The sequence below is a fragment of the Falco biarmicus genome, chromosome 4 (genome assembly GCF_023638135.1).
Source record: "Falco biarmicus isolate bFalBia1 chromosome 4, bFalBia1.pri, whole genome shotgun sequence".
In the NCBI taxonomy this organism is placed as follows: domain Eukaryota; kingdom Metazoa; phylum Chordata; class Aves; order Falconiformes; family Falconidae; genus Falco; species Falco biarmicus.
In genome coordinates, this window is record NC_079291.1 from 45,054,304 (window position 1) to 45,082,302 (window position 27,999).

General features: G+C 43.0%; 2 protein-coding genes across 9 annotated transcripts in view; one reads left to right on the top strand and one right to left on the bottom strand.

Moving 5' to 3' along the window:
* Nucleotides 1–10,898: 10,898 nt before the first annotated feature.
* On the bottom strand, nt 10,899–27,999 carry LOC130148920 (microtubule nucleation factor SSNA1-like). Of its 5 annotated transcripts, none has more exons than XM_056338056.1 (2): nt 27,888–27,999; nt 10,899–26,010 (listed from the first exon to the last, which is right to left on the bottom strand). In XM_056338056.1, the coding sequence occupies exon 2, from the start codon at nt 25,939–25,941 to the stop codon at nt 25,597–25,599; it is 345 nt and encodes a 114-aa protein (XP_056194031.1). In that variant the 5' UTR covers nt 25,942–26,010; nt 27,888–27,999; the 3' UTR covers nt 10,899–25,596. The 5 variants fall into 5 exon arrangements, with proteins under 5 accessions (XP_056194031.1, XP_056194030.1, XP_056194027.1 ...); XM_056338055.1 differs by lacking the exon at nt 27,888–27,999 and adding an exon at nt 26,990–27,130; XM_056338052.1 differs by lacking the exon at nt 27,888–27,999 and adding an exon at nt 26,986–27,127.
* The window catches only part of WAC (WW domain containing adaptor with coiled-coil), a 63,537-nt gene continuing 62,703 nt past the window's right edge, over nt 27,166–27,999 (top strand). For 3 of the 4 annotated variants that reach the window (XM_056338048.1, XM_056338051.1, XM_056338049.1), the window contains exon 1: nt 27,813–27,947. In XM_056338048.1, the coding sequence (XP_056194023.1) occupies nt 27,907–27,947 (41 nt within the window). In that variant the 5' untranslated portion in view covers nt 27,813–27,906. Of the gene's footprint in view, nt 27,302–27,812; nt 27,948–27,999 lie in introns of those variants that run through there. The other variant, XM_056338050.1, reaches the window with a different exon arrangement.

Genomic DNA, 27,999 nt, shown 5'->3' on the forward strand with positions numbered 1-27,999 from the left:
ACTCGGTCTGAGGCAATTCTTGATACCCGCATACACACATCACACGGATCCAGCCTTAGGCAGACACCTGCCATGGAAAATGTGAGTCCTGGTGGCTGAAGTCTGACAATGGCATCAGCAATGGAAAATGTGGTCTAATAGTGGGAATTATCAGGCAGCATTTAACAGGTGAGTTTTCCCAACACCACCCTAAATTATCCCTCCACTGAAAAGCTGTTAAAAGATTCAACAAAGTTATTTGTCCTTTGCAGTAATTTTCCCCTTAAAAGCCTTTGGCATGCACTTGTTCATATGAAATAATGATTTGCGGAAATAGAGGAAGTTAAAATCCCACCCATCCTTTTCTCTCCTGGTTTATTTATTTTCCATGTGAGATTAATGAGTTTCCTGCAACAGGGCTAGATCCGCTCACGCATTGTGCAGACAAGTTAATATTTATTTCCTTTTCCAAAGGCGAGCAGACACCTTTGTGTTCCCTGGTTTTTAAAAGCAGAGATCAGTGTACATTATGTCAAACGACACTAAGATCTACCATCCTAAATTATAAAATGCTAGTTTTACATTGCCTACTGCTGTTAAGAAGACTGGTAAAAATCAGGCTGAGCTGTACTGCTGGGTGCTGACATGGAAGCTTAATTTAACTCGCTTAATTTATTTTACCAGTGGATACTTTGGAAAGAACACATCTGCTTCTTTAGAGGACTTTCTTTAGTTTAGCGCCTGTCTCATGTCAGGTTCAACTGCTGTGTGCAGCGAAGCTCAGAGAGGCTGGTTTCCTATGGATTTCTCTCCCATGTCCCGCTTACCCTCCCAGTTCCTTCCTGCATCCCAGTGCCATCGCTTCTTCCTGCGGCATCCCCAGGTGCCTGGGGGTCCCCTCTGGCAGGTGGTGGTGCCCCCCGCTCCTGCCCTGGTGAGGCTGCAGAGCCGGAGCCCCTCTCCAGTGGTGGCAGATGCCTGTGCTCTGCCTGCTGGCAGGCCGGGCCTTTGTCTCTCCCATATACAACTACCAAGTTTCACTTTTGGTCTTGCTCTGTCACATGCCTGTAAGTGGGGAAATGGTGGGTGGCAGGAGGAAGGCTGAGGAGGAGATGTGACAGGCAGATGATGTCAAAATACACACTACATTTCCTGGGGAAACCAGGTTAAAAAGGAGCTCCTTATTGCCAGGGCATTATGTAAAAGAATTATATATGACAAATGCTGTGGGTGACTTCATTCAAGAGCCAGTGGATATTTACACTGTTACTTAACCTCTCCTTCTTCCAGGGTCAGCCTTGACACATCACTTACAGCTCCTTTCTCTCTCTGTTCCAGTCCCCTTTCATAACCCCGAGGAGAAAAATCCTTTTTTTTTTTTCATATATAATTTTAAATTTTCTGTTTTAAAAGGTAAACTGAACAAGCAATATGAAGAAGTTACAGCTGCCTCAGGCCCCTGAGTTTTTAACTCCCTGCTGCTGGAAGTGTGAACTGGGGCAGTGCAGCCACAGTCGGTGGAGCTGTGCCAGTGTGAACAAGGGGAACTATTCCAACCATGTGTGCAAACTCCACCAGAGATTTACTCACTTTCTGAAACCAAAGAGCTGAAAGTTCATTCCTGTTTCACTTATCTGCCAAGGCTGAAGTTCAGTAATTCATACTTTTACGGTAACAAATAATGAAACAGCTATAACAGAGCAGGGAAGGCTTTGATTAGGTATTTTATAGCAAGTACAAGAAAAACATTGGATCTTGTGCTCAGGAACTGGCAGCTATGAGAAGAAGGAATGTCTTGGTTCAAACATGTCTGTAGTCAAAAAAGAAAGAAAGAAAGAAAAAGAAACCTGGAGAGTTTCTTTCCTATGACTTTACAGGCAGTACAATAACCCTGGCACTTCAATAAGGGAGCAGTCATAGATACAGCTTTCATTGTCTGTGCTCCCACTGCCGCAGATAAAGAATAAATGAGCCTCTGATTCACAGTGCCAGAGCAACATGCCCCTTATCTGACACACCAGACTCAGACAGAATGAATTTTTCAAGGCACATGCTAACTGCAGCTGAGAATTTCAGAGCAAATAACAGGCAGGCTGTGTTAGAACGACATCACCTGTACACCTCATACTTCAGAAGCCTGTGTTCAGAAAGCAAACCTGCTGTTCTGAGCAGTGTGAGTAGTAAATGTTGCATTATATAGCCTCACAGAGAGCATCCTGTGTGTTCAAAGGGTTGCCTGGATCTCAGCCCTCCCACCCCATTAAACACAGTGGGAATTTTGGAGCTAGTACTTTGCGCCCTTGTAGAAAGGGGCCTCCTCCCTCAGAAACAACAGGCAGGAGGAAAGCAGCACAGGAGAACTCATTTCCCACTTGCCATTTTTAAAAGAAAATAAAGCATCGATGATCGCCAAAGTTCAAAGAGAGAATCGTAAAGTCTTTCGTAAGTGCCCTGATGCTCCCAGGAAGGTCTGACAGGGCTTATAGTTAACATGAAGTCAGGCAGGGACTAAAAAAGATGAAAGTTTGTTGTGCCCTCCTTTCCTCTTCTCCATACTCATCAGTAGCACACGATTGAGAACTAAAGGAGCGTCTCAAGAATGCTGCTGCCACAATGGCACAGGCTGGCAGAGATTTTCTCTTTGAGAAAGTATGCTTTTTACAAGAAATACACCATCCAAATTCTGGAGATGCAACAGTGATCCATGAAGGACGTTAGAAGTATTTTCCCCATAACAAGCCATTTTGATTTTTCACCCTTAATTACACTCTTTTTGGAGATAAGTTCTCAAGCATTTTATTTCTAAGATTTGAGAGTTGTAAATGAAGACCAATGTGACCTAGAAACTCTATTTGCTTGGTTTACATTTGGCCTTACCCTTGGCTTTCAGTAACCTGAAAATTTTTATTGACAGTTCTTGAAACTGAGTTATGATGGGCTGTGAGGAGCCGACATGCTGCAGCACCGCAGCTGCAGAGCCCGCAAGGAACAGGACAGGGACGCAGCCAGTGAAAAATGAGCTCTTAGATCAGGGGTCTGTGAACACTGCTCACCCAAGGCCTTACACATTTTTGTGGGACTAGTTCCCATGACTCTTTTGCTTTGAGATTACACTCCCAGCTAAGTGCCTAATTGTGGGCTACAGACTCTAGCCCCATCGTGTTTCCTCTCCTTCTAGCCATGTCATTCTCGGACTTGCACTGACCTAGTTTCAAAAGGAGAGGTGGGCTTCGTTCCCTTCCCACGTAATTTTGTAGTCTACTAATTTATGTTCACTGGAACCATAAATTGTTTTTTGCAGCTGAAAAGGGAATTAAAGTGGTCTCATTTCCAGAGCAAGAGCCCTAACCTCTAGGTTGTTACACAAACAGCAGAAGGTACTCCCTGATGGATTTTGAAATGGAAGTGGCCATGGTTGCTGCTGTCTTAGATGGGAAGAAGACATGGAGCCACTCAGTTCAGCAAGGTAGCTGCATCTCTGGACAAGTGGGGTAAGAGAAGTTTAGGTACAAATGATGCTCAGGTGCCCATAAACTGAGGCACATAAACAGGGCTTTTTCTGATCATTCCCTTGGGCTGAGACATTACAGGTTTGCTCAGGATTAGCTTCAGGCATGTAGAGCTTTTTCTTGGACCTCTCCCACTGAGGTTGTCCTGCCTTCCAGATAGTGAGCCTGAGAGTCCTCCCTGCCACCACAAACAAAACCTAATAGATCTGGCCTTAACCATAACGAGGCCCTTCTGTGCAACTTTCCTCTGTTGTCCTCTACCGCATGCTGGAAGCCTGGTCTGGTGTGACCACCTGATGATAGTGGTGCAGGTAAGCAGCTCTTTCCACATGTCCCACCACCAGACCAAGAGACTTGTCCGAAACAGATGTAAACACTCATTACCACTGGGACGGTCTCTAGGAGGAAGGACTGAGAAAGGCTTCTTGTCCCTGAAAGGACAAACTTGCAAGTACATTATGGGAATGGAAAGTAATTACAAAGGTAGTAACTCCAACTCTGCATGGGATTCCTGGCATCAAAAGCTTCCCTGGGTCCTCTGAATGCTGGAGGTTGGGCTCTTATAACTTTGTGTCCTTGATCTTTACCGACAAGCAGGAAAAGAATCTGTCAAAAGAGAATTTGTGAAGTTTCTTGTCTGCTCTAGATCTGTGGCAAAGTATACCAAGTTTCATGCAAGGAAGGTTTTAGCTTATGGTCAGTAGGCAAAAGTATTCATAAGGGTACATGATGAGGTTATTACAATGTGGAGACTGGCAGGTTTATAGCTGTAAAAAATTGGCAAGCAAGAGCTAAAGAAGGACTTCAGTGTGAAACATGAAGTTGATTTGGCATTCCCTGTGTCTTCAGGTTCCCCTAGGTACATTCTATACTTAACATCACAGTTTCATCCCACAAGAACAGAAAAGAATAAATAAAGGTGAAAACTATGCAAGTGGAAAGAACATTATCATTGCACAGAAGTGACCATGAAAAGAGAAAAAACCACCCACCTTTCCTTTCAATTGCTGCTTCTTCAAAGATGCTGCTGTAGAAAAAAACCACTTTTAACAGAAGTTTGGTAATTGCCAGTATCCTTTGAAGGTCTTTTCCACTGTCTTCAAAGTTAAGACTTGTACTTGTCATGAGCTCATTTGTCATGAACAGGCTGGAGCTCCATCAAAAGTTTGTTCCAGCAGGGCTACTAACCGAGTGGCAAGAGCCTTTATAATCAGCCAGGAAAGATGAACAGTCCTAGCAGGTCACAGAAGCCAGTTTCTGTTGAGTGTTCAGCCCCTTGCCCTCACTCTTCCCTGGAGAGGTGCTGGGCATGACACCATACCTGCCGCTGGGAAGACATGTCCCCCTCTTCCTATCCACCTTTGTCATTTCCCTAAAGACTGCACTTACATCAAAACATTCTTCATCAGGAGATGGCCGCATCCTCAAAACACTGAACTTCTCATTTGTAAAAAAAGGAAATGAAATACCCATGGAATTTATCTTTTTGTAAAGAAAACAAGGTCTTACACAAAGCAGGAGCTAAATGGGACTTGGCTAACGCGTGGCCCTTACACAGGTTCCTGTACTGCAACACATTTTGCTCCTGGTGCAATGCACAGTTGCAAGCTGTACACCCCGCTGAACAAAACGTGCTGGGCAGCTTTTGCCAGCGGGGAATCTACTTCACATGCTTGGAAACAGAAAAAAATATTTCCCTTTCCTAGCTACTGTAATAGTTTTTCCTGATACAGGGAATGAAGAGAAAGTAAGTTCTGCAAAGGTTACGAGCAAATACTGACCCCTTCCTCTTTGAATTCCCATTGCCATTTTGCCTAAGTGCTGCTTTCCTTTTCTCGTGGCTACTTCTGGTGGCATACAACATGCTTACTTGAACCAGAAGGTCAATGTTAGACAAGAAACTGCCCACCTCAAGGTTCATGTCTATACCAACAGTGTTCCAGGTTTACTCTGTGGCGGGACACAATGAGACCTGATGCCACTACAGATGAGTTCTTGTGACATGGGATGCATTTGGTCCCATGGCAGGGAAGTTATGTGCTACAGCTGGGAGGTATGTGGACTACTGGGGGTTGGAGCATGGGCCCTGCAGCAAGCACAGCCCCCTCCTGCTAGGCAGTTTGCTCAGCTACCTGATACAGCACATGTTGCTGATCAACACATCAGAAGATCCATCCAGTTACACAAGAGGCATACAGCAGAGGTGAAAGTTTGTGGCTTAGCTGCTAAAGTCTGTAAAGGGGGAGTTTTGTATGCATGGGATACAACTAGACAGGTCTGTGACAACAGGATGAGGACATAGTTGCCAGTTACCTTGGGAAGAAAATTTGTGTCTGTATGTGCTACTATGGAAAACAAGAAACATGAGGGAACAGCTCTCCGGCAAGTGAATGATGTCTTCCAATTTACGTCTCCACCAAGGACAGCAGTGTTCAGTTTTGCATGAGCAGAGATTGTCCCAAACAAGCCATGGCACTGAGGAATGGAGGCTGGCATCAGAACATCTTAGAAGCCCCCGTTCCCCCTAGAGCTGTGCTGTCTGTAGGAAGAAAGCCTGAACCTGCAAGGAGGCTAAGGTACAAACCCTCAGTAGGCCTTGAGAGCAACCATATGGAAGTGGCTGAACTCACCATCCCAGTAGCCAGAGGCTGTGCTGGGGACAGATGCAGCAAGTCTGGCATATTCTGGGCGTGTTGGACTTGCATTTGAGTCCAGACTGACTGAGTCTGTGCAGTGGCCATTTGCTCATTGTTTCCTCTTCTCTGGTGTGGTCCCCCAATGGTTCTTGTAGCCAGCCCTTCTGAACCTGATCAGTATTGTGTTTACCTCCTGATGGTCTGCCCCTGTTCTTGCTGACTAGGTTGTGTTCTTGCAGCCATTCTCACAGCTGCTGCTGTGTATCTTCCCACATCAGGGGAGGAAGCAGGAGATGCTGCTGGCTTGTTGGATCAGCTCTGCTGATAGCTTGTTCTCTCTCCTATCTACCTAGATTACTGCATTGCATCCCCTGACTTAGTGTTGATAAGGATTTGAGGGTTGCCATGCAGCTCCTTGAGGAAGCCAGAGAATGTGTCACTGAGGACGACACTGTTAGCCAAGTTGTCCTTTTTATTTGTTCAGTGGAAAAAATAACAAATTTATCTAAGGACAGAACAAGAAAGGACAAAATATAACAGGTAGAAAAATCTCAAATGCAAAAAAATGCTGGATCTATGAGCATCCTTTGAGCAATGCACACAAGATACTGCAGACAGGCTGTCTACAGATTTAAAACATGATTTGAACCTGCTTCTTCACTGTCATCAGTCAGGTGGAGGAGTGAAGCAGCAAGTGGCCAAAGCAAGGACCAGATTGTGAAAGGATTTTAGGTGCCTGCACATGCAGGTTGGCATCCATCAGGCCTTTTAAAAGTCCTTATGAAGCAGCGACCAATTTCATTGAGCTGCTGAACAGCTTAAGGATTACAGCCATGGGTGATCCTAAAGGCATACGAAGTACTATGGGAACTGAGCTGCAAAAGATGAACATTTAAAATGTGTTTGCTCTGATCCCAGAAACAGCAAGGAAAGTGTCAAATCAGGAAGGCCAGAGGAATCCCAGACAGCAAAGGAATCTGCAGGGCAGCAGAGGGAAGCAATGCTGCTCTGCCAGGCAAGAGCAGTTTGCATAGATTGCTACTCTGCCAGCCTACTTGCTTCAAAGTAATAATTTTCTTATTATAAACATTGTTAAATGAAATGTGTAATTCAGGAGAGCAGAACTTGGTCTACTTTCAGCAAGAATACATAGCTTGAGAGGTTTCTGAATTCCTGAATACCTCCCTGGGTTCATTTGCAGGTTTTGCCAGTGAAGCAATGCAGTTCTGCCACAAAAATATTTCTTTCACTTCTTAGCAGGCAGTTACTAGCGAGTAACGTCTTAAAGCCATCATGTGATTGTTTTAATATGATAAATGAAAGAGTAGACATTTTTACCTTGCAGTGTCGTTTGAATGAGTTAAGCATCACAATTACGGATATACAAAAAATATGTTTATTTTATTGCCCCCCAAAGTCTGAATCTTTTTTTGTTTCTCCCCTCCCCTGTGTGTGAGGTTAACTGCCCGGTTTGTTTTGAGAGCTGTGTGTGCTGGATCACTCTTTGGAGGTGCTAGATCTGTCCATCGACTCTAGAGGGAAGCAAAGACAAGCTGGCTTCTCTGTAAGCCCTCACTTAGGTGCCTATAATTAGGTGGGACGCACAAGCCCTCCTGTAAGCTGTACGCCTCAGCTACTCATTCTGTGTAAAGGACGCAACAATTCTGCTCACACTCAGTGCCCTAATTAAATGTCTTGCAACATAATGAGGGGTGGAAATTCCAAAAATGTTTAAGACACTCACGAACATAACCTCAAGCCAAGGTTGCTATGAAATGTTGCATATGCTTATTCATCCATCTGTTAACTATTTAAGAAAAGATTGGTCCCATTCCATTTCCCATTCTCTCTTCAGCGCTTCCGGAGGGTGAGCTCCATCTCAGTAGTTTGAAATGGTAAAGCTTAAAAAAACCCCAAACCCAGAAGAGGTGCGGGAAAGGGTCTGCAGCTTGCGGAAATCCTGTGGCTGAGGGCCCGATCCTGTGCCTGAAAATTTGGGAGCACCCTGGGTGGCAGCGGGAGCATCGTGCCACTCCCGGCGGCCAGGGAAGGGGCTCTGGCAGGATGGGACGCTAGGGACAAATTGCAGTTGTTCTGTTCGTTCTTACGTCTCATCACCCATACGTATATTTTCCTCTCCAGAACGTATCAACTGCTGAGACTTCCCTTTCGGAGCCCATAATCTTCACAACTTCCTTTACAAATGTTCAGTGCTGTAAAATTAAATGCTGGAGGCAGCAGAAACATATTGCAAGTGACAAAATAAATTGTTTAATCTCCTTGCTTGACAGCAGATAAACTGTAAATCAGATCTTATCTCTTCTTAGTCAAGTAGAAATGCTGGGGGATGAACAAACTCCTAAAAATAACAAAATAGCTAAAATCTCTGCTTTCTCTAGAGCAAATGTAGCCCTTTGGGAAAGTGTAAGAAATACCATCTGTGTTTCCAAAACTCTGAAGTTAATTTGTTGCAGACATTTCTGTATTTACTGTAAATGGACATATTTTGTGTTGCAAAACAACATGTTGCAATGATGAAAAATAACCTGAATACTCCCATCCAATTAACTCCAAAGGGTTTTCAACCTGAAAAAGTGTTTTGCATCACACAGCAAACCTATCTGGGTGGTTTTTTAAGTTAGTTTCATTTGTATATTGACAGCTGTTCACAGAGGAAGCTGAGAGGGGAAACTGTGAAGGAGTTGTGACTTTTATGACAGATTATTTTTTTCTGGTTATGAGACAAGTGTATTTTACAAATAGCTACTGTCTTGGTGAGAGGTTTCTTCAGGCTTTCCTGACAATCCATTCTTTTCATTGTTACCTGCTAAGCACTGTTGCTCCTTGCAGTTCATGTTAAATATAAGGCAGAATTTCATCAAAGTGTTTAATTTGAATTTAAAAAGAATTCAGAACATAATTCTGAGGTGATAAAAATGAGCATTTGCTTTAATATAGCATATCTGATAGGAAGCCAGGGGAACACGGTACTTCAACTGACAGCAGCTAAGCATTTTGATTTAAACTATGGCTGGAATTGAGCCATGAAATACAGATGGAAATGTAGCTCTGAATTTCCCCAAAGTTCAATAAGCATTTTGGGTCCATTACAAAGGTAAGTTTGGAACTAGATTTTAATTTACACTTTTTTGAAGACTATATAGAGTGTCCCCAGTCAAATGTTACCCCGTGAAATGCAAAAAGGGAGGCAGCACTGGGAGGATGAGGCACTGTGATGCCGTGGTTTTATATTTAACTGCAAAGATTTAATATGTCTGTTTTTCTTGTAATGCTTGGCCTTTGAATGACTGAGACCTCATCCAGACATCAACTACTCCTGTGGCAGCAAAAATCCTCTTGAAGAGTTATCTTGTTTTTCTCCCAAATCCAGACAACTGGGTTATGAGAATGCAGAAAATGTGGAGTGATTTAGGCCAACGATGACGCAAAGAAGGGAGCCCCAGAAGGCAGCACCATGGCAGAGGGGACAACAAAGCTGGGCACTGTCACTGCTGAGACGAGTTCAGCTCAGAAAAATGTTTCTGGAATGCATATGTGATTCCTCATCCCCAGCTCATTGTTAGGGAGCTTAGATCAATACTGCTGCAGCGAAGATTCCCAATGAGCTGAAACAAAACAAAACATTCATGGAGCATTGCCATTCAAGAGTATGCATTTCCCAGTTAAAATGAAGGTCAGTCATAAACTGCATCTCCAGTTCCCTTGGGTTTTCTCTCCCTCGCTCCATTTTGGCGGTTTAAGACCCCTTTGATATTTGAGCAAGGCCTTTCCCTTTGCACATCTGATCTTGATTACAGTTTATGGCAATGGTAATTCTTTACCTCCCCAAGGCAGCAATTTTGAGAAGAGGAAAAGCAAGTACAGTATGATTGTTTAGGAGAGAGGCACACTGTGTAGTGTTTTAACCATTTCTCCATTTTATAGCCATGTCTCTTCCCCACAGATTGCCCTTGCACACAGCAGCGCTAATATGGAGCTCTTCCTGTGGGAATGCCCCATGTCCATCAGTGAAATCACTGTGTCAAGGCAGAAAAATTAGGTTGTGTATTGAAACACTGACTTCTGAACAACACAGTTGTGGTTTGGATAAGTTTTTAGATGCTTTCTGTTTCTTGGTGAACAAAATAATCAGGTATCAGCAAGCACCAAAGCTTTCCTTCTGGCTACAAAGTGCAGTGGCCAGGTCTCAGGGGTTGCCCTCCCCACCTCCCTCCCACCTCACAAAATGAAGGGGAGTGTTCTTGCACAGTTTCTGGAATGCAGCTTTGTAAAAGAAGGGTAGATTTCCACATGGATCAACGTCGTGCCAGTCAGAATTGCCAATCTGCTAAGCCAAAAATACACCGAGGCGTTGCATGAAGGAAAGGGATGGGTGAAACTGGGTCTTGCTCCTCTTCTCCGCATATGTGAAAGACAGAGGAAAATGTTCCAACCAAGCATATCTTGAGAGCACTTGAGACAATGTCAGGGTGGCAGAAAATGTTGGATGCCAATTTGCTTTTTCCTATGGGTGGTATGAGGCATCTTGTTACAGGCAATTACAGTAAGATTTTTTTCTGTCAATTTGTAATATATACTTAATTCTTTTATTGCTTTCACTGCTCCAGCTTAGTTATACAGTGAGCTCCTTGGTTTCATTGCGCTTTTCACAGAGTCTGCAATGTGGAGGGCTACTGAATATGAATAACTGCTCTTGAAACTCTGCACAGTCGATCTGCTCCTCAACAAAAAATATTCTTATAGACTCAGGGGGTGATTGACAAAATCATTTAATTGCCTTTCAGGCTCTACAAATGCCATCCTGTTAGCAAACACAAGTGATGGGTATGGTCCCTTTCATAAAGGTGACCACAAACATCACACTGCGAAGTGCAGGCAGGAGGCAACCTTGTCAAGTTTGGTGTTTGATTCTGTTGCCTGGCAGAAACACAAGCAGAATTGCCAATGACTTTTTTGTTTGTTTGCCTGTATAATGCATTTTTAAAAGCTTACATATGTTTGTAAATATATCTATGTGCATTTTAAATGGGTCGTCCAGAGTTCCAGTAAAACTTTTCAGTTACATGCTATATTTTGTCATGACGATACCAAGGAAATACAATAAAACAAAGGATCTTCACATTTTCCCTGAAAGAAGAAAATTTCTGAACTCCTCATACATAAGCCTTTCCTAAAGGTAACACAAAACTTCCACAGTGCAGAAGAGGAACAAAGCGGTAGCAGCTCTCACTGTTCAGTGACACAGCGAACCTGCTCAAGTGTTTTGTAAGCCAAAATTTCCACTTAGCTAATGCTAAGGAAGGGTCCAACATGGGATTTTCCCCTTTCCTCTATTACTTTAATTAGACTTTCAAACTTTCAGTATTAACTTGAAACACACAACTTCTGCAGAATACCATGTGAAGAAAAGAAGTGTTTATTGCATGTATCTGTACATTTTCACTGAGATGCAAAGGTTGAAGAGTAGGGGCCCACCAGCCCACCTGGGTAGCGGGGGGTGGGAGCATGAGCCAGCGGGGAGGCCCAGCACAGCACTGCGATCAGAGCCGGGTGGGTGCCCAGCCTGGGTGGCGAACGCTGCAGAAGGAGCGTGCTCCTTCTCTGTGTGTTCTCTCATAAATCAGCCTGATTATTCTAATGAGGAGAGCTGCGTCCCTCTGCTGTGAGCCCTGCTGGTTTACAGAGAGAGGAAAGTAAATAAAAAGGAACAATGCTGGCTGCTGCTGCAGGAGGGACCAGGGAGGGAGAACAATAGTCCTGACCCTCCTCCCCGCCACCAGCCTCTTCGCAAGGAAGAAGCGGGATGGCTTCGTACACGCCCCTGGAGTTATTCCAGATCAGAGCTGAAATCAGACGCTGCGCTCGTCAGCATCTGCTGAAGGAAAAAGCAAGTAAAACAGAGAGAGCAGAGGCATGTTGTTTTCAAGGCTCTAAGAGAACGTATCTACGGAAAGAGAAGAATGGGATACACAGCTTTGCAATGTCTGAGTAATGAATGCACTACAAATACCAACCTGAGCTCTAATGGCAGGATCAAGCCTTAGCTTTATGACTTTGGATATTTTTTTTTTAGAGTAAAGAAGGTAGATTTCAGTCTTTGAGTTAAAACTCCAAGAATTTGTCTCTTAAAAAATGTATTTTGGTTCTTTTTCTTGCTCTCTATTTAAGTAGTCTTGCAATCATGATAACTAGAAACTTGTTTATTCCGTAATGAAATTTTAGATTCTTATTTACTATGCAAATCTGGAAGCTGAAGCTTTAAGCAAACCACAAACTACCATGACATTTATTACAAAAATATGAAAGCCAAAATTATGTGCAGCCCTACTCATTGTTTTTTATATTTTTGTCATGTTCCCTCTTATTGCCACTTCTCTGTGATGAGTGAAACACATCATTCAGGTCTAGATCACTTATTATGATACCCACAAAGCCTCCTTGCTATTCTTTGGACCAAATTAAAAGCGTTTGTCGAGAATAATTGTGGAATGGCATCAAAATTCATCTTCATTTTTCTGAGGATTTAATTATTTCTATTGTGATAAATTATTCTTCATCTTAGATACTAAATTTATATGCTTTAATAAAAAACATTTGAAAAATCAGACAATTCTGGCAGTTCTTGTAATGCTCTCCTCTCAGGAAAATTCCTCTGGATGTTCTCAGCAGCTTATCCTCTCTTTTTCAGCGTCAGTTTTACTAAAATGTCTTCATCCTGCCCTTTATACAGCATACTTACTTCTATCTTTAGCCCCAGTTCGATAAATTATTCCATTTCTTAATCCCATCTTCAGTCTCCAAGCTAGATGTTGTGATCATATTTTTGGCCTTTCAGACTCCAAAGCAAGCTCTGCAAATATTTGAAAACCCTTCTCTTCAGTAATTTTCTCATTTACCTTTCCTGTATTCATTTCCATGAGCTAAATATACTGTGATATTAGGAGATTTCCTAGACCAGGGGACCTCAAACTTTTTAACCAGGGGGCTGGTGCGCGGATGCAGTGGCAGGCTTGGTTTGCCCCCCAACCCCCGGCGGAGGGGTTCTGAAAATACCCGGGGCCGGATTGAGGACCCTGGGGGCCATATCTGGTCCACGGGCCGTAGTTTGAGGACCCCTGTCCTAGACCTTCTTTCAGCCCTGAAACTGCTTGTTCCTCTAATGTTCCTGGTTTTGCCAAGTATCATGCCAGGCTGGTATTTCTTCTGGCAGAAGGGAGACCATGTACCACTGCTGGATGTGCTCTCTCCCAGGAGTCAGCAGCCTTCCCTTCCCCTGCCACCTGGTGGGGCTTTCCAGCTTCTGCTAGCCTGGAAGCTCCAGAGCTTGTCTCCAAACCAGACCTTGCTCCATGACACCTGCAGATCACATTAAAGTTGGACTTAAAGGAGCTTCCCTGATACACCTGAGTAACACATAGTGACTGCAGAAAGGTGGGTGAACTTGTTAAAGATAGTAAGAGAAGAATTTAAATATTCATATAAAGACAGCAAATTGTGTGTTACAGCACCTACAACCATGGATTATAAGACTGCCTTTCTTAAAGCAATCATAATTGCATCTTATTTGATTGAAGTATAACATGGGGTGAAATTTTCAATAGGACTTTGACCATGGCCAGCTTCTAGCTTTCAAAAAGACATACATCAGACCAAGCACAAAGTGGGAAATTGTTAAGTCATGAAAAATATCTAGAATTATTTATATTTGCATTTCTGAGCCTTTCATGTTACTTGCTTTTGTGTTTTCAACCTTTGAAGTTATATTTCTGTTTCTTGTAAAGGAGGGGAAGAAGAACAAAGAAAATGCCTTTATTTCAGGAGCCAGGCCTTTGAGAAATGCACCAAGAATCTTGAATCTTAAAAAGTCCAGAGCATTAGCAAGCAAAGCACAAGACCCACTAACTTTCAGTAAGCCTCGTGGCATAAAATCCTCTTGGGAACTTATTAAATTCTTCATATTATCTCAAAACTAGTTCCAGAATTTTAAAATTAGTTTTGTTACCTTCTTTGCTACCATACAGGACACAGCACTAGGATCAAAAGTTACAGACGTAGAAATTCAACACTTTGAAATTCAGTAGCACTGCACAACTACTTTGGTTTTAGGGGCTTTGCTCACGCTAACGATATCATTTTAACCACAAATTAAATCATAACTTCCCAATGTAATAGAATCCCAATGTAACAGAATCCCAATGTAGCACCAAGTAGCTTGAGCAGCATGCACGCATACACATATATTTACTTTTACTTAAACTTCATACAGAGTAGAAACAAAGACTCCCAAGTCCTTCTGACAGCCTCAGTCTGAGCCTTCCTTGGATGTTTCTGTACAGCACTCACTGCCTTCATTTATTTAATTACGTACTCTTTCCCAGCATTCACAAGATGGCACCTTGTCCCATGGTCCTTACAAAACAGACTGGCTTGTTCGTGTGCTGTGGGAATGACTAGCTTGGGAAATGGAGGCTGGGCTGTGCTCTGAGTGTCCTGGCTCTGAACAGGTACCACACCTAAAATCTCTCCTGGATGAGATTATCCAGGAAATGTACTGTTAGCCAAAACAAATGATCTTCAATACCTCTTTGGCTGTGCTTTCCCACCAAACAACCAAATACAGAAGTTACTTAAATCAAAAATGTTCATGCAAGGCAATATGGGAAGTTCTAATTTAAATCCATAGAAGTCAAGTTATACTTTGTTGTGTTTGGTTGCTGCTGACTTCACCAACACCTGAAACTATAATGTATGTACCATCATAATCTAAGTTAAAAGGTCATCTTTATGTCTGAGAACAAAGCTTCACTCTAGCTACACCAGTGTAATCATACATAATGTAATAATACATGGCATACTAAGCCAGTGAAAAGGACTTTTAACTAAGTTACAGACAAATTTCATACCGATATAAGCACCAATGTGCACTGCTTCATTAAGCTCACCTAAAATAAAAAACTGATTTTAAAATTAACTAGTCTGAGACTAAAAATCTGTGTTTTGGACAAGCAGTACTTGCAACCAAGAAACTGCACACAAGAGTGCAGCTACTGGAAGGGTAATTGGTCCGCAATGACAACCAAACACAGCATTTTGTTGTTTCTCCTTTCCCTTCAATGGCTGCTGGCTTTCAGAATTTGCATGATGAAATTTTTTTTCTGAAGAAAAAAGTAAAGCTCCCATGAGGCAGCTTTAGCTGCCTCCCACATGGAATTGGCTTTTCTTAGAGCAAGTTATCCCATTTATTATTATTCATACCATTAAACAGAAAGAAAATTCTTTCCCTGCTCAGCCCAGTAATGATGTAGGAGGGAGCAAATTAAAAAAAAAGGGGGGGGGGGGGGGAGGAAAAAGCCCTCTTACTTGCTAATTTTGCACACAACCCTGCTCAATGCAGACCAAGGCCGACAATTTTGTCCTTTTGTGCTTTTCCTTCTCTTTGATGGAGGCCAGTACCAGACACTGCTCTGCCCCAGGTTTTTTCACTACATTATCAGAAGCCTGCCCTTTCTTTGTTAGGCACAAAATGATGCATGCTAATAAAAGAAAATAGAATTTGTCTGGTCTGGAGGAGCCAGTTTGTCACCAAGACCTTGCTATCAGTAAATAAAAATAGAAAGCTTTTTGCAAACCACCAGAATTTTAGCCAGTGTGAAAATAACTGAGACACTGTCCTCTTTCAAAAACTATGTTTGCATTCAGTCATCCTGGACAGCAGGAAAACCAGTTGTGCCTTATAACATTTTAAAAGTCTGTGCAGACACTGTTGTTACCCAGAGATTTCACAGCATGCAGACTTTTAATTGTCTCTCCTTCCTCTCTGCAGATGAAGGCATCTGGAATGTTTTCTCTAGTGAACCTTACTGGGGAATATATTAGTTTGTAAAATAGAGCAGGATTACAAAGAAAACTGCTGAATACATATGATGTCTTGACCTAACTTTTTACAAGTAGCCTTACTGTGAGCATACTCCACTCTATCTTAGCACGTGTTTATTATTTTGCAATATAGGTCATATTCAGAGCTTTGAAGAACTATATAGCTGACCTGTAACAGCTTCCTCAATGAGATCACTGATCTGCAAGCTCCAGCATTAATATTCCTTTTTCCTCTTTTTAATTTCAGGTTATAGTGAGTTTGAGTTTTCTCAAACACAGTGCAATACTTTCTGAAACAAACGCACATCACTGCACATAGCCTTAATATTAATTAAAGTACACCATCCCATACAGACTTTCTTTATTTGCAGAAGACTATAAACAAAGTTTGCATTTGCTAGAATAAGGACAGTCTCATTGATAAACATAATAAATTTCTGTTCCTTAACCTCCACAGCATATCAGGAATGTCACATTCCATCCACCCATCACTTCAACCTACAAGTATTTTTAGGATGGGTTTTTCATAGGATGAAACTCCTCTCAGATCAGGCATCTGTTGTTTTACTATTATGTAATACTCTTACATCACCCAATCATAACTTTTGTGGCACTATCAATCTGAATGAAATCTGTTTAACTTCGCAAAGAATTTTTCCAAGTGTGCCAGACCATGTCTGGACGATAGTATGATACTGAAAGTATCTCCGATCCACCACGTGGCATAACAGCAGCGTGTTTCTGGTCAGTATCTTGGGGTAACTAGAACCATGGTAAGCAAGGGGCTAGGAAATAGGGGCAACAAAAGCTGTTGCAGCAGGAAGAGGATAGGGCTACAAATGAGAGTTTATACAGTAGCAAGCCTGTGGGGGCTGCTGAAAGCAGAGCGTACACAACCTAAAACAAGTTGTCAATGACCAGCCTATTTCAACCGTCCTTTCTAATAGCAGACAGTACTGAAATATTAGGACAGGATTCTACCAAGAACATATTTTTATATTTTTTTGCTGTGTACATATATGCATTTATTGTGATACATGAAATAAAGTAATACTGCTACCAGCTGCCACCTGCCCTAGATTAAAATAGGTTTTAATCTGAATTCAGCTTCTTTTCTCTATAAAAGAGCCCTATTCATCCCTATCACCACAGTTCCTGACTTGCCATGCTACTTCAATTCCATTAACCCAAAATGAGCTGTGGTGGAATATGGATGCCACATAGCCTGTTGCTGTTACATGCAGCTGGAATGCTGTTACGTGTCCTATATGCTGTTACAGATTGACTGGAATTCAGATCCTCCACTGTGTTTAAACACCAAGGAGCCTCGATGTCTAGAAAACTCTTAAAGGGTGTTGGTACAAATACCTGGTGGTCTTACATAGACTAGCATAAGGTAGTAAGAAGCCTGAGAAAAACGAGACAAACCAGCAAAGTCTGTAAAGATAAGCTATCCGAACAAGGTTATCCTTGTGAAAGGTAATTATTTAGCAACTATAATTAAAAGTTCTGCTCTTCTGACATCTCCTACAGTCAGCTCCCAAACGCCTGTGAGTAGGGACTTGGAGAGAGCAGGTCTGGAAAGTAAGAGTAGCTGCTTTGGAGCTGAGATACTTTATTGTGAGGGGTGTATCCATGGAGAAATGAGTAATAATTTTAAACATCATGACGCTGCATGCAATGTGAAGTGAGTGACAGCAAAAAAGTATGCATCTAGTCAGTTATACCAAGCCCTTCCCCCAGCACACAGGTTGAGAATACATAATCCAGTTGGTTCATGTCAGACACCAAACAGGACATGAATCCCTGGGAAGCAGTCCAAGTCAGAGCATTCAGCTGAGGCTGAAAAAGTAAGGCCTCCATTCCCAGATCTGTACCAGATTTGGGGCAGATAACTACCGAGTCTCACGGTCTATCCAGCGGGATAAAGACACTAACATTCTCTGTAAGGTACTTTGTGATCTGTTGATTGGAAGCACTTGTTTATATATATCCTATATAAATATATATATGTATATACTCAGCATTTTAAAACTGTTAAAAAACAAAAGCAGCATGGCATAAAAGCAAACCCTGTTTGAGTTAAATTGCTGCTGTAGAGGTAATTTCTTTCTGACATTCCCAAAGACCCATATAGTCACATGCACAACAGGAATGTGTATGGCAGAGTGCCAGGGGAGGCCTCAATGGAATACTTCATTAAAAAACAAACAAACGAAAAACTGAAAGTACGTTCCTAATGGAACAAGCAACACTTGTTGCAAATCATTTGAACTACTAAGAGGAGCCACGAAACTTGCAACTTGACTGAAGGATTAGACAGCATTTGTCCAGGAGCTTGGTGTACTACGCAGTGAATACAAACCACTTACATGCTTGTGGGTTTCAGTGGAACTTGGGCATCTGTATTTTTGAACTTGGAACAATTTGAATCTAAAGCAAGAACGCTTTAGGCTTCAGCGAAAAGCCCCTAGAGGGAATGGGATTTTAAATAAATATCCTTCTTGTGGAGTCATATCTAAAGCTGCATGTCACTAAAACACAGTTAACATTCCTTGAGTTTCCAGAACAGAAACAGGTTACACTTTTCATGACTCTTGAGTGCACAAAATTTCATAAGTGCGTCCACATGGTTGATTGCTCTTTGGCAGGGCAAATTAACCCTTGCTGAGCCCAGTACTGCAGCAGCTACACTGCTTCCAGCTATACCCGAGTTCCTGCATTTAAAGATAGTCTGGTTGCAATCAGGTATCACATTACTTGTCACTACCAACATGGACAGCATTTTCTTTTTTTCAGCTTGCTTCAGTGGACCTTGCAACAGTGAACTATGACCATTATAACCACTCAGTTTAAATTGTCTCACAACTCTTTACCATGAGCCAGACTAACAACGATGCTCCTCTCTTTTCACAGATGGGTAGTCTCTACTAAAAAGGCAGCTCCTCTTTTGCCCCATGCGCCCCTTCACACTAGCAACAATTCCTGAGGAGGTACAAGTGTTTAATGATAAATACCTTGGGTTTGTCAATTACAGCAAGTAACTCCACTTACTATTGGACAATAAGCAGCATAAGTCTCTATTAGGATTTCTGTTATTGAACAACTGCCTAAGCATAAGAATTACTGCTAGGATTTTTGTTTTCAAACACCTCACAGAATATGATTCAGACCTCAATACTAACTATATTTAAAAAAAAAATGTCTAACTGTCAGGCCAATTTTCAACTTCAAGTGTTCTTACTTTGTAAGGAAAGATGCTTTAAAAAAATTAAAAGCTTGCAGAATATGAAAAGGATTTTGTCTCTGGAACCAAGACAGATGCATGCCTGGTCAGAATGGGTCTCTAAGTTGTATCAACTTGTTAATAATGATATAACAACAAAAAGAGAGTACTACAAATAGTAATTTTATCTACTTCCGAATAGATAGGGTGATTCAAAAGCACTCAGAAAAATTTGCTATTTTTTTTACTGTGTTTACAGAATCACAGAATGGTCAGGGTTGGAAGTGACCTCTGGAGATCATCTAGTCCAACCCCCTGCTAAAGCAGGTTCACCTAGAGCAGGTTGCACAGAATCGTGTACAGGCAGGTTTTGAATGTCTCCAGAGGAGACCCCACAGCTTCTCTGGGCAGCCTGCTCCACTGCTCTGTCACCTTCAAAGTACAGAAGTTCTTCCTCATATTCAGATGGATCAACTAAATCAACTACACTAAGTGGTTTAAAAAAGTAATGTTAAGTTACAGATCTGTCGTGTACTATGATGGAAATATTTTAGTGTTCCCATATAACACATATGAATGAAAAACCTCAAGATCATTTACAAGAGCTCTCACTGGAGCATGAGAACCTACGCATACAAAGCTGAAAAAATAGCAGCTCTGAAGAGTTAACGTTAAAACGCTCCATAACCAGTGTATTCAGTATCATACTTTGGAATCATGATCAATCCCACCTCCAGAAGGAGGCTGGTAACGACTTCTCTCAAATGCTTTTTCTTGAACATGATCTCTGACTCCAGTTTTCTCCATTTTCCTCCAGTGCAGAGAAATCCTATTCCAAGGGTAACATCTTCCCATTTATGATGTTTAATTTGAACTGACTTACAAATACTACCAGCTTTGAATGACGTAGCAAGCCCACTGCTTGCTATGATCAAAATGCAAAGATTTAACACCAATTATTTTCAATGCCACTGCTAAATAAGATATCCAAGTTGGTACTAAAATTTACTAATTTACTGTAGTGGTTACTGCTGCATATGGACAGTCTAGTCTTGTACAAATTAAAAAAAAAAATATGCAAATTGTTCCACCCCACAAGACCTTGTGAAACTACTTTTGAAACCACTACAAAATGAACGTGTTTTATTAGGTCCACTTCTAACATCATGTCATTGTAAAATCAAACTACCACACTGAACTACTTTTCACACAAATCCTATAAGCCAGGGGTCCTCAAACTATGGCCCGCGGGCCAGATACAGCCCCCAGGGTCCTCAATCCGGCCCCCGGTATTTTCAGAACCCCCCCACCGGCAGTTGGGGGGCAAACCAAACAGCCACAGATGACTGCCTGCCACTGCATCCGCGCACCGGCCCCCTGCTAAAAGTTTGAGGACCTCTGCAGTATAAGCTAAATCTATGAATGACCAAATAACATATAGCTCCCTTTTCTACAAGCCTGAACCTCTCCATCATGCTTTATTAACAGCTAACATGGAAGTAAGTTATCTCACCTTGCACACATCTGTTTTTTACAGCTAGATATTGAACTAAACTTCATCTGAAAACCAGTTGAGGAAGACAACTATCAAGGACTACCTTGGGGCAACTGAAATTAAAAACAGATTTATAAAGCAGTTAAGGGGCAATGAACAAAAACCGTACTCCCAATTTAAAACAAGCATAGAACAGTCACCTGAGAAGTGGCCGCAGTGCCTGACTGCCCCTCTCCCACCCATCCCAGCAACACAATAGACACTGACAAAGCCATCAGTGCACAAACTAAACCAAAGGTTAATCTGCCTTTCCACCAACAGAGGGGAAAAAAAAGATTATGTGTATCTATATTTAAAAACACATACATACAGAAAAAACAAAGGTAAATGACCATTCTGATTTTAGGAAAACTATCTATAAATCTATCCGTTAAGAAAAAAAACCCAACACAAACAAATCCACAGTAAAAAAAAATCTATTGATTCTTCTTCACTCGCTACTGAAGAGGAAAAAAATTATTAAAATAATGAACTGTTTTATCTAGTTCTTACATAAAAAACCCCAAAGCCCAGGATCTACTAATAGTTAAGGATAATTTTAGCAACTGCCGCAAGCTACATTTTTAGCTCAAACTTTTAACAAGCAAAATCATCTAAGGAATAAGATATTGGTCTTCTGCGCAGGACTCATCTACACAACGAATTTGTGTAGACATTTGACCCTTTTGCTAACAATTTTCTGAATGATCTTGTTCCAGAATTAAGAGCACCTTGTTCCATTTAGCTTAACCCAGTTAACCCATTCGGAGTAAGACACACACAAGAGCTAGATGGAATTGAGATCCTTGATTCTGAAATTGAAATCCAAGACCCCAGTCATCTGGGTTTAGATTATAGCTTACTTCGTTGTTTGAATGGACAATTCTTAGGGTGTTTGAAGATGCCGAATCTTCCTACTCTGCAGACTTCCTAGGCTGAGGGAACAAATCTTTTACATTCACCAAGAGCCAAAAAATTGCCATCCCTCTGCCTATATTCTCCAAGTCAATCTGACATACAGGCAGAGTACGTCTAATACACTGACAGAACTCAGGGTTCTTTATAAAACCCAAGTAGTTCATAGATGAGCTACCAGGGTAGGGAACAACAGTATGCATCCTGCGTGAGCCTGGTAGTACACTTACCCAGCAAACAGGTGGCTCAGACTCCATGTCTTCCTGCTGGAACTGGCCACTGTGCAGCTGAGCATGCCAGTGTGTGTCCAGAAAGGAATAAAAGGCAGAAAGAGGAAGCAATGTATTGTTCTTTCTCTCTCTCTCTCTCTATATATATATATAAAGCTACATATTTTTTAGTATATGTAGTATAAAAATATATACATAGTATAAAACTACATAAAATGTAGGTTGCCTCTGTAGCTTGTCAGTGGACTTAAAAAGTGGAGCAGGGGCAGTGGCCAAACTTCAGGTGACCCTCAGATGATTTCTAAAATTTGATTTATTGGGTAGCAGGAACTGTAGGCAGTAGCTCAGTACAAGCACACTTAAAGCAGACAGAAATTAAGAGGAAGTCCACCTCTCTTATCAATCCTCCACTCATGTTCCAGTTTCCCCGAATCAGGACTCCACATCCATACTACCTCTTTACTTTTCACCCCCAAAATTAGGGCGCACCCCAATCCACTCACCTCCAGCCCTGTAAGGTGATTAGCAGAAACTGCATGTGGGGAGGTATCTCAATTGAAAGGTAATCATCTCTGCAGGCAGTTACAGATTGTGGGTGACTACTTGTGTATGGGACTTCAACCAGTGGTTTGTATAATCACCTCCACACTGAAAATTACTTCAAAATACCACCCCCAGCTGTTTCTCTGGTAACCACCAAACTCTAGCGTACATAGTAAACTTAGTTTACTTGGCAGGAGTCAACACTTAAAGGATTTGAAAAGCCCGTTGACGACTACAGTTGTATATGCTAGGTACATATTTAAGAAGTATTACTATAAAAGCTGGGAATCATCATCTCTCTTCCAGTTATGTTCTGTTATTTGGAAACAAGGTACAGGTGCCACTCCAAAAATTCAGGAAATCAGAACAGTACTCTAGATGCATTTCACTGGAGCTTTGAATCAAGCACAGGTAGGAGTTTCAAAAACTGTGTCTCCTCACATACCAAAGGAACGACAAGATATTCGACACAACACTTAGGCACTAAACTAACTTTTGTCATTAAATATCCTAGACTGTAAGCACTCGAGTACATAACTGGATCTAGTCCAGACAGTTACACCAAATCAACATAAAAAATTAAGCCTTATAACCTGCCTTATTTCAGGCAAACTTTCTGTTACAGGCCAGCCCCACAAAGCTGCTATAATCTGCAAATTATGATTTCTGTTGTAGCAATACTGTGCATTAGTTTAGTTTCCGTATCTTCTATTCTAAACAAACTGAAGCTTTTTAAGAAAAGCTTTTTATGTCAAAACTTATACTACCTGAAAAAGCAGTGAAAAAGGTTTATCACTTCAATAAAGGACACAGTAGGTTCATTTGGGTCAATACAGAATATAATGGTAAGAGTTATTTTTGAGTAACAACTCTGCAGGTGCACTTACCTCACAATAACTGCCACACCTGGGAGTTATTCTACAAATAGGCAAGCCCTAGAGATAATATTGCTTTCCATTTGTGAATCTGAATTTAAACAGACATTTTACAGATTGGGATTACTGAATGTGTTTCTAACAAGATTTCAACATTACAGTTGAAAGCTGGGAGGCCCCAGTGTATGTAAATACTAGCCAACAGTTACATTTTCCCCTGAGTTCTGTAACATCTAAAATTCAAACATCCCCAGTATTTTAGTTCTGACCCTGTAAAAGCTACACTTACACATAATAATGGTCATGAAATAGACTTCTTTAAAGGCTTACAAAGCTTCCCTTAAAACTTCTTCAGTTTTAACAACCTCAGTAGAGAAATATGAGGCATTATTTATAATATATGCTTATTCTAAGGCAAACAAACCTGTAATTTAAAAAAAGAAATTAACTGTACTGTTCTCTGTAAATGAGGTGATACAATTTTTTTCACAGACAATTTAAAGTTCTCTTGAAATAATAAGCAGCAGTTTACATATGCAACTAAAAAAAACCCTAAAGAGTAAAGATCAAGGACTTTGTTTTTTAATACCTTTTCCTGAGTCTTCCTATTTTGATGTAAATTAATGACTACTACCAGACTAAGGGAAGAGAGAATGTCAAGAAACATCCAGTCAAATAAATCACTTTTTTGCTACTAAAAAATAGCAATTTTTTTGTTTTTCACTTCAATATAAACAAGGTGTCCTGAATACCACAGTACTACAATAGCTGTACCCTTGAGATTATCTAATTTTATCACCTCAGCATTACTTGAGAGAAGGCAGCAGAAATGCTATACAATTAAATTGCTGATTAGCTCAGTCACGCTAATCCCTGATGTAGCATGGCAACTGGAAGAACATAAAATCTGCTTCTTATTATTGGTGAAGAGCTATTACTGAAACTATTCATATCTACATACCCTTTATACTTGCACCTGAGACACACAGTTACAAAGTAAGATTACAATTGCACATCTTTCAGTTTAGTTAATTGGTATAGAATGAAGATCTGACTACAAGATACAGCTTAGAAATGAAGTTACTGCTGTAACACATGAATAAGCAGAACAAAATGTGTCTGTATGTACACAGTTACAGTAACTACTAGAAATAGGAAACAGGATTAAACTGAGACTTCTGCCATGCTGTTACCTCCTCCATGATCTCTAAATGAGGTTCTATTTTAACTTCATCTGTAAGAATGCCTGACAGCTGCAAGCTACTTCTCACCATTCCCTGTTGTTCACTACTCTTTACAATCTTATTATAATCACTTAATAGATCTGTATAGAGCTGAAGAGCACTATAAATAGTTTACAGAAGTTTGTTATTGGCTTTTAGTTAAGTTAATCTTCTTTGGCCTTGTATTTAATGTAGTATTTGGCTGGACCCTAGTAGTTTTTTCAGGACTTCCAGGCACTACTGAAATACGCTCACCTTTTCCTTACCCATAAAGTGGATGAGTTGGTCCAAGCTCACGTAGTATAGCTGCTTGCAGTGCTGTGCCCTTCACATGGTACGCACACAGTTGCACCAAAACCTGTCTTTCACTACAGTTTGCCTCCTTTCTAAACAAGGCTTTGGAGTATAGCTTCAGAAGATGCATGAACCAGTCCTACAGTTTAAGCCTCCACGCCCTGCATTAGTCATGTTTTCTCACCTTATCCCTCTATTATTCCACTTAAGTAAGAGATGATTGTAAACAGGAGCCATCTTTGTGCACGCATCACAGAGACAGAACTCTAAACTCCTAGAGAAGGCTAAATAGTTTCTATTTGGCCCCTGACAGTAAAGCCTAAGCACCTGTAAAGTGAAAAGTAGTAGAATCTACTCTACTTGCATCCACTAGTTTTCAATTAAACAGGAATTTACTGGCAGCCATCTGAAGCTGACCAATAAAATACATCATTTTTCTCCTGTCCTCAGAATAGCCTTGAAGCATCACCATGTCAAAACTGACAGTCTCACATCTGCCTCAACTACCTTATTTGCAGTATAGTATAGTGTTTAAGTAATTAACTTTTTTTTTAATAGCAAAACAGCAACTTTATTTCATCTATTTTCTGGTGCATTTAAAAATAGTAATACAACATACAGAAACGTTGAAAGAAAATCCCTCTCTGCTTATACTGTGCTTGTAAGTTTTTGTGGCTAACCACGTTTCTCACCTACTGGAATTATAGCACTGTGGATTCCAAACATTTGACCGTTTCAAGTTACATTGGTTTTCAGTTCTGGTGTATGCTTTAGGCTTCCCACTTCTTTCTTCAGGACATTAAGTAAAGTTCTAGAACTATCCAAAATCTTCACGTAAGCAGCTTCAGTTTCAGCAAGAATTTTATCAAGCTCATTCCGTGAAGCTACCTTTTGAGCCAGGTTTTCACATACACACTGCAGTTGTTTGCTCAGGACTTGGATTTGATGCTGGAGTCTTTTTTTTTCTTCTTTCGCTTCCTGGATTTGTTTGTTCAGCTCTTCTTTTTGCATACATAAGTCTTCAATGCATTTCACTAGTTCATTATTGTAACCCTGAAGAACGGCTCCCTGCTGAGTCATCCTCCACTCCCCTCTCTGGGCTCTGCCACTGCTCCCTGAAGTCCTCTCTCAGCAGCAGTCTTCTGCGCTCTAAAAAAAAAACCCCAAAACCCCCAAACAAACGCCAAACACAACAAAAAAAAAGAAAGAAAAATTCTGTAAGAGAGTCAGCATGACCAATGCTATGCTAGCAGACAGAGCCGCAGGGAATGCTGCTCAGTTTAAGGTTAACGTGCTAGTTCAGAGTTATGCCACATCCCTTTTCAGGAAGGGGCAGGACAAAACTGGGCACCCACGCTATACCTTTACTGAAAGCTCCTCTCTCCTATGATACCCTCATGCCTATGCTCAACGCTGGTATCAACATACTTCTATTATGTTTTATGATATCCTAATACCATTCTGAATTGATGACGCTTTGTACCTCAGATTTCGAGGGTTCGGTCAGAAATAACGAAACGACCCTTTCCCCGAGAGAAGGCTCAGCTGTCACCGCCGGCAGCACCACCGGCCTCTGCCGACGGGAATCCTCCTCGCCAGCCGAGCGCCAGCATCCACCTCGCCGGGAGAGCGCGGGGCACCCGAAGCCAGTCCATGGGGCGCTGCTGGCCGCTCACGGGCGCCGCGATGACAATGTCACGCGTGTGTCGAGACGCGGACGAGCCGCTCGGTCGCCGGAGGCGGCCGTTAGCGCCCCTCACCCACCGCCGCCCCCCCCCCCCCCGGCAGCGATTTCACCGCGCCCGGGCCGTTCCGCCGCCAGCGCCTCGCTCCCTCAGCGACCGGGGCTGCAGCTGCCTGGCGGCGCTTCTTCAGGGGCCGGGGGCAGGGCCTGGCCCCGCGGCCGCCGCCTCCCCAGGGACATTTTAGCAACCTCTTCACCGCCGAGCGCTTCCTCGCAGAAGACGATCCGTACACAAAATGGCTCCTGCCTATACATCAAGTCCCTGGGCGGAAGGGGAGGAGGGGGTAGGTAAGAGGAGACCTTCCCTTTCCTATCTCGCGGCCGGGCGCCGCTTCCCCCCGCCCCGCCGCTTCTCTCGCAATTCCCCCTGTTGCCCCCACCTGCCTGGCGTTCCCGCCCTGTCGGCTCCCACCAGAAAGCGGCTTGGCCTGCCCCGCGGCGGCCCTGCTCCCGCTCGGCCCGGCCCGCCCGCGCAGGGGAGCGAGGCGAGGCGCGGCGCGGCCCCTGGGCGGTGGGGGCCCCCCTCGGCCAATCAGCCAGGCGCGCCCGGCCAACGGCTGCTCCGACCGGCAGTGAGTGCCTCGGAGCCGCCGGGTGAGGGGTCACGGAAATACCCGAGCGTTTCCGAGCGCGGCACCGCCCTGACGGGAGCGTGAAAACATCGCTACGGAAATAACCGATGTTTTCCGAAGACAGGTAGCGTTCGGGAGAGGAGGACGAGGCGGGCCGGCCGGTGGGAGGGGGAGGGAGGGAGGAGAGTTACGGAACGAGCCGATGTTTGCCGAAGGGAGAGACTGAAGGGCGTTGGGCTCGGCGAAGGCAGCCGATGTTTCCCGAAGGCAGAGTCGCCCGAGAGCAAAGGGGACAGAGGGGACGGAGCATGTCGGAAAGAGCCGAAAAGAGCCGACGTTAACCGAGCGCGGCGTCGCCCGAGTTTCCCGGATGTAGTTGGAGGAGCGGCGGCGGCGGCGGGCGCAGCGGGGGGAGGAGGCGGCCGCGCCAGCAGCAGCAGCGGCGGTGGCGGCGACGGCGGCGGAGTCCGTGCTCCCGGAGTGTCTCAGCGCGCGTGGGGCCGAGTTCCTGGCGTCTCCCCTCTCGCTGTGCGCGGAGGAGATGGGCCCGTGAGCGCTGCTCCCAGCCGACCTGCCTGAGCCGCCCCCTCCCTCCCTTCCCCCCTCCCTGCCCCCGGTCGGCGGCGAGGCGGAGCGCTGCCTCCCCCTCCTCCCCCCTCGGCGCCTGTGGCCCGGCCGCGGCCGTCCCCTCCTGGTCCCCTCACACTCACACACACAGGCCGGGCATTGATGGTAATGTATGCGAGGAAACAGCAGAGACTCAGTGATGGGTAAATCCCTTCCTCCTCTTCTGGCCCCTGGCCCCGCGGGGGTCTCCCCCTC